The sequence below is a fragment of the Arachis duranensis genome, chromosome 10 (genome assembly GCF_000817695.3).
Source record: "Arachis duranensis cultivar V14167 chromosome 10, aradu.V14167.gnm2.J7QH, whole genome shotgun sequence".
NCBI lineage: Eukaryota > Viridiplantae > Streptophyta > Magnoliopsida > Fabales > Fabaceae > Arachis > Arachis duranensis.
The window spans coordinates 4,399,571-4,406,327 of NC_029781.3; the positions used below are offsets into that span (position 1 = coordinate 4,399,571).

Sequence of the window (6,757 nt, forward strand, 5' to 3'; positions counted from 1 at the left end):
GATGGTGATGATGATGAAAAAGAAAAAGAAGAAGCAGCAGAAGATGACGAGGAATGAGAGGAAGAGTTTTGAATTATGTAGAACTTATCATCAGTACATATACACCGAAAATTCTTAAACAATACACTTAAATATCTTCGTGTTACACCCAAATTTGCTGCAAATACAGAAAAATATTTCCTTTAATACAGAATTCTTTACATTACATTCAATTCAAACCATCAACGATGAACAACAATTTTCACAAACAAAAACAACATTATTCACCTAGAGAATCATAAACTACTAACGAAAATATTAACTAGAATTGAACAACAAATTTTATGGCAAAAGTTTTGGATTAGGCAACGTTATTAATATGGCAAAAAATTTTTCGATAACGATAACGACGATACATATAAGAAGAAGACGACGATGCTACAACAATGATGATGAAAATGATGGAGGAGAAAGAGGATAAGAAAGAAGGAGAAAAAGGTCCAACAAGAAAATAAAGAGGAGGAGGTGGTGTTAGTGATGATGATAACAAAAGAAAAAAATAACGAAAAAAAAAAGAAAATGAAGTGTCAGAAGATGAAGAAAAAAAAAGAAGAAGAAGAAAAATGTGTAGAACGTGTGAATGTAAATGACTTGTACGTGAAGAATAATTCTTTGTATATTAAGCGCTTTGTAACATGCAAAGTAAATTGCTATTATTTTTTCCTTTAAAATCCACATTGTATTTTTTTTATTATTTGAGTCAAATAATCTAATTACTATTAAAAAGTGTCCATCATGCATGTTCTTAATTCACCAATCCCATGGGAAGTTTTTATTAAGCAAAACACTGTATTAATTCATAAACAACAAAAACTTAAGTTCAAATAATCACTTTTAGTAAGAGAGAGAGAACAACCTAGTTATTTGGAAATTCGATTTAGAGCTTTTGGCATGATTTAAATTTTTTTTACATGAATAATTCTCTTTATTTTTATGGAATAATGTAAAACTTCATTTGTTTTGTAGTTACCAATATAATGACAAGAACCAATGAACCATCATGACTTAATATGTGAATTTTGTTAGGTAGGCAATAATTTTCATAAATAATAAATTTTAAAATTTGTCCAATAAAATAAAAAATACACTATCGTCCTACAAAAATTACAAAAATCATAATTAAAAAAAGAAAATTACCATATGCATAATTGCATTATTTATTAAATTTATTGTTTATTTATACTTTTCATAATATTTTCCTAAAAATAGCTAGTATAGATTATAGAGTATGAATTTGAAATTTACTTTAGAAAGTAAAGTGTGATCTCTCATCATTGATTTTATAGGTCGGACAAAAAATAAATATGAAAGAGAAACTATTCAATGATAAAAAATTATATTTTACTCTCTAAAATAAAATTCAAACTTTAGAGGATCCAAATTCATAGAGTACAGAGGACGAATATATAGATGAGTTTAATCCGATAATTAATGCACTGAGTAGGGGCGTTGAGCCGGAAAGTTGGCGCTAGGATAATAATAACAAGTAACAAGGGTGCCTTCATTATTGTGGCACTCCCCTCTTGCGCAACCTAAATAAGTTGATGCACCCCAAACAATTTGAACGTAGCAATGACAAGTGTCAGGGTTACCATCAATGCATTTGTTAGATTTGTGCTCATACTTTCGTTTCTGTGCTACCCAATACGCCGCTGCAGATGCTATTGTACCACGAAACGGACTATATCCTAAGTTTTGGCCGTAGATACCACTATAAAACTCAGCCGGCGTAGACATTATTCCTCTACAATTTGCAATATGTTCATTCACAAACTCATGAGCATGTGATTCTAGTTTTTTGTCCCACTTCAATGGCGTAACTCCAACTTCAGCACGTGCAGCATTATGAACTACAAGATAGTCCATTGGAAAATTTTGACTCAATAAGCACGTTGGAATAATGCTTACGAAACTTATTACCATCAACGAAATCTTCAACAACCTTTTCATTCTCTTAGCTCTAAATTAGGGAAAAGAAATTCGATGATTGCAAAAATTAAATATCATTGTGTTTAGTGTTCGATTCATGGATATATATAATAACCATGCAATGATTTATTGGAGGTTCAAAAGGCCAGTAACAAAATGAAACAAATTGTATATATACATAATATAATATTAATTTTAGAACGATGATAATAACGATGATACATTTAGTTTTGATTATTTTTCCATGTTTCATAATAGCGATGAGACATTTAGTTTTGATTCGGCTGCATGTACACAAGTTTTCCTTTTTTAATGCTTCAAGGATCATAGGTTTTATTTGAAGGAAAAATATAGGTAGCAATGAAAATACTAAATAATGTAAACAATGGATATATCGGATATTTATTTCATTGGGTGTGTGGATGGTTATTTTAATATTAAAATTTAGGTAGATAATTTGAAGATGTAGTGTGGTTTAATTTGATTGGTAGTTATTCATGTTATTCAAAAAAATTATTAATTACATAACATTACCCTTATTTCAAAAAATCATAGCTTGTTCATTTTTGCTTCTCTCAAACAATCTAAAATTATTTTATTTAATTTTTATTAAATATTATTAAAATAATTATATAATATTTATTATAATAGATATAAAATTATGAGTATTATATGTCAAATGAAATAACTTAATTAGTGTTACCATTTTAAAAACATAAAAGATACATAAATAGATAGCTATCTTTACAAATACCTTTTCATAATCTATTTTCGACTATATACATGGTGTTCATATCCTGGCCCAACAGTAAAGGCCCAGGTCCAAATAAAAGGCCTAATCCCACGGATTGAGTCTCACCCAATACCAACCTTCGTCCTATGAAGTCGGTTCTCACCACGACTTGCTCTAAAGAAGTCAGGTACGAGGGTTAGCTGGCAGATAAGCACTCATTCAAATGAATAACTGTCCCTATAATCTCTCTAACCACTTCCAAGAGCCATATCCTAACCTCCCTAAGATAATGGGACGGTTAAACACCCTAAAAAGGTGGCACTACTCCAACGGTGGTTATTGGTTCACTACTATAAATACACTGACACCCCTCAGGTATCTCTAAGTCCCAATACATTCTAAACCTGCTTAATCCTTTGTTGACTTAGACATCGGAGTGTCTTTGCAGGTACCACCCCCCCATTCTTTCACACACACAAGTCGGACGGAGGTTCTCGAGTTGCAGATCCACTTGAAGCCTCCTTCTTCATACGTTTGGGCCAACCAACGCCATCCAGCCCATTAATCTCCGGTTACCCATCGTAACATTGGCGCCGTTGCCGGGGACCCGAGAGATCAACCAGTGATGGCAGACAGATCCCCCGAAGAGGGTCATGTGGAGTCAGATTCTGAACAAGAGAATCTGGACACAGGCAATAATGATGCAGACTTGACCCTCCACCAGGGAACCAATGATCAACACAAGGAAGGTACCTCCGGAGTAAAAAATCCGAAGGTAAACTCTTCAGAAGGTCGCGAATCAGAGAAAGAGGGACCATCCCACGCAACCGAACTCATGGGATTAGTCCACAGTCACCTGGAACAATTAGAACAAGAACGGGAGCGACAAAAGGAGACCGAAAAGAACCTAAAAGAGGAGATGGAACGACGAAAAGAGTTAGAAAGAAAACTCTTAAAGTTAGAATCCTCCCTCAAAGGCCGGAGCTCCCGTGAAGAGCGAGAAGAATCGCCCCTAGGAGGGGAGGATCCTTTCAGTGAGAACATAATGAGGGCAAAAGTTCCGAGGAACTTCAAAAGTCCCGATATGGATCTCTACGATGGAACCACGGATCCGAAGCATCACTTAAGCAACTTCAAAAGTCGGATGTACCTAGCTGATGCTTCCGACGCTACGTGATGCAAAGCTTTCCCGACCACTCTATCGAAAGCAGTGATGAAGTGGTTCGACAGCCTCCCCCCGAGGTCGATCACCAGTTTTGAAGACCTCTCAAGGAAGTTTCTGATGAGGTTCTCTATCCAGAAAGACAAAGTGAAACATGCACCGAGCCTCCTGGGAATAAAACAGGAGGTCGGAGAACCCTTGCGAGCCTATATGGAAAGGTTCAACAAAGCATGTTTAGAGATTCAGAACCTGCCCATAGAGGTAGTCATAATGGGGCTAGTCAATGGACTTAGAGAAGGTCCCTTCTCACAGTCCATATCTAAAAGACACCCTGTCTCTCTAAGTGATGTACAGGAAAGAGCTGAAAAGTACATCAATATGGAGGAAAATGCTAAGCTAAGAGACCTGAGTTGGCGACCTGGACACCCTCCCTCAACAAAAGAGAAGGAGAGGGAAACCAAGAAAAAGGAAGAGCTCGGTCTCGAGAGGTCAAGAAAATACCACTCTTATACTCCTTTGAAAGTTTCTATAGTGGATGTATACAGAGAAATTTGTAACACTGAAAGGCTGCCGCCCCCTTGACCCATTAAAAATAAAAAAGGGGGGAGCCGCAGCGACTACTGTGAGTACCATAAAATATATGGTCACTCCACAAACGACTGCTACGACCTTAAAAATGTGATAGAAAAGCTGGCTAGAGAAGGTCGGCTTGACAGGTATCTCATAGAAAGGTCGGACAGTCATGGAAAGAGAAAGCGAGATGATATGGATAGAAGAGACACACCACCGCAGACTCCGGAGAGACATATCCATATGATCTTAGGGGGGTTCGCGGGAGGGGGGCTCACCAAATCCTCTCGCAAAAGACATCTCAAAAGAATCTACCAGGTCGGAGAGGAATCATCCGACCTCCCTACCATTTTATTCACAAAAGAAGATGGGCAAGGAATAATACCTGGACACGATGATCCAGTAGTAATAACTATGATCCAGGCAAATGCCCATCTCCACAGAACCCTAGTAGACCAAAGAAGCTCAGCAGACATCCTTTTTAAGCCCGCTTTTGACAAACTAGGGTTGGATAAGAAAGAATTAAGAGCCTACCCCGACACCTTATACGGATTAGGGGACACGCCGATAAAATCACTGGGATTTTTGCCCCTCCACACCACTTTTGGAAAGGGGAAAAAATCAAAGACTTTGAGTATAGACTTCATAGTCATCGATGTGGGGTCAGCATATAATGCTTTAATCGGCAGAGCTACTCTAAATCGACTCGGAGCAGTGGTATCCACTCCCCACCTTTGCATGAAATTCCTGACTTTAGCGGGGATAGCAACGGTAAGGGGAGATCAAAAGTTGGCAAGAAAATGCTACAATGAAAGCCTAAACCTAAGAGGAAAAGGCAAAGAAGTTAACACAATAGAGCTCGGTGGCGCAAGGGCTAGAGAAGAGCTGCGACCACAACCGGAAGGAAAAACCGAGAAAATACAGGTCGGCGAAGAGGAAGGAAAAAATACTCACATAGGAGCCAACCTAGGAGAAAACCTAAAACAAGAGTTGACTAAGCTCCTAAGAGATAACTCTGATCTCTTCGCCTGGAAGGCCTCCGACATGCCTGGGATAGACCCCGAGCTCATGTCCCATAAGCTCTCGGTCTATCCGGGATCCCGACCTATACAACAAAGAAGACGTAAGCTCGGCCCAGAACGAGCCCTAGTAGTGGAGGAGCAAGTACAGGCGCTCCTGGAAGCCGGCTTCATCAGTGAAGTCAAGTACCCAATATGGCTAGCCAATGTAGTGCTGGTCAAAAAACAAAATGGCAAATGGAGAATGTGTGTGGACTATACCGACCTAAATAAGGCATGTCCCAAGGACCCTTATCCGCTGCCAAGCATCGATACCCTAGTAGACTCCAGCTCGGGGTATCAATACTTGTCGTTCATGGATGCCTACTCGGGGTATAACCAAATCCCAATGTACGAGCCGGACCAGGAGAAGACATCATTCATCACACCCAGAGCTAATTTTTGTTACGTGGTCATGCCATTTGGATTGAAAAATGCAGGGGCCACATACCAGAGGTTGATGAATAAGGTGTTTGCTTCTCACCTTGGGAGCCTAATGGAAGTATACGTTGACGACATGCTGGTAAAGACCAAGAAAGAAGTCGACCTCTTGTCGGACCTCTCACAAGTCTTTGACACCATAAGGCTGCACGGGATGAGACTAAATCCCGCAAAGTGCGCCTTCGCGGTGGAGGCAGGGAAATTTCTAGGATTTATGCTAACACAAAGAGAGATCGAAGCCAATCTCGATAAGTGTAGAGCCATCCTGGAGATGAAAAGCCCAACTTGTTTGAGAGAGGTCCAGCAGCTGAATGGCCGACTTGCAGCCCTCTCCAGATTTTTGGCAGGATCAGCACTAAAATCCCTTCCACTGTTCTCCTTATTGAGAAAGGGATGTCAATTTAAATGGACCCCTGAATGCGAGGAGGCGTTCCAGGATTTCAAAATATTCTTAAGCCAACCTCCTATTCTGACCCGACCCGTAGCTGGAAAAGACCTCGTCCTATACTTATCTGTAGCAGACAAGGCTGTCTCATCAGCCCTGATAAGAGAAGACGAGGTCGGCCAACATCCAGTATATTTCATCAGTAAAGTCCTACAAGGCCCTGAGCTAAGGTACCACAAACTAGAGAAGTTTGCCTACTCCTTAGTAGTAGCCTCACGAAGGCTACGACCTTACTTTCAAGCTCACACAATAAGAGTCCGTACGAACCAACCCATGAAGCAAATCCTCCAAAAGACGGATGTTGCAGGGAGAATGGTTCAATGGGCAATAGAGCTCTTCGAGTTTGACTTGAGATAGGAAACTCGGACGATGATTAAAGC

The 6,757-nt window shown here is 39.4% G+C and overlaps 1 protein-coding gene across 1 annotated transcript; it reads right to left on the reverse strand.

Annotated features, from left to right (window-relative positions):
- Window positions 1-1,467: 1,467 nt before the first annotated feature.
- Window positions 1,468-1,905, reverse strand: LOC110276737 (pathogenesis-related protein PRB1-3-like). Its single transcript, XM_021133828.1, has one exon. It carries the CDS (start codon window positions 1,903-1,905, stop codon window positions 1,468-1,470), a length of 438 nt encoding a protein of 145 aa, XP_020989487.1.
- Window positions 1,906-6,757: the final 4,852 nt, after the last annotated feature.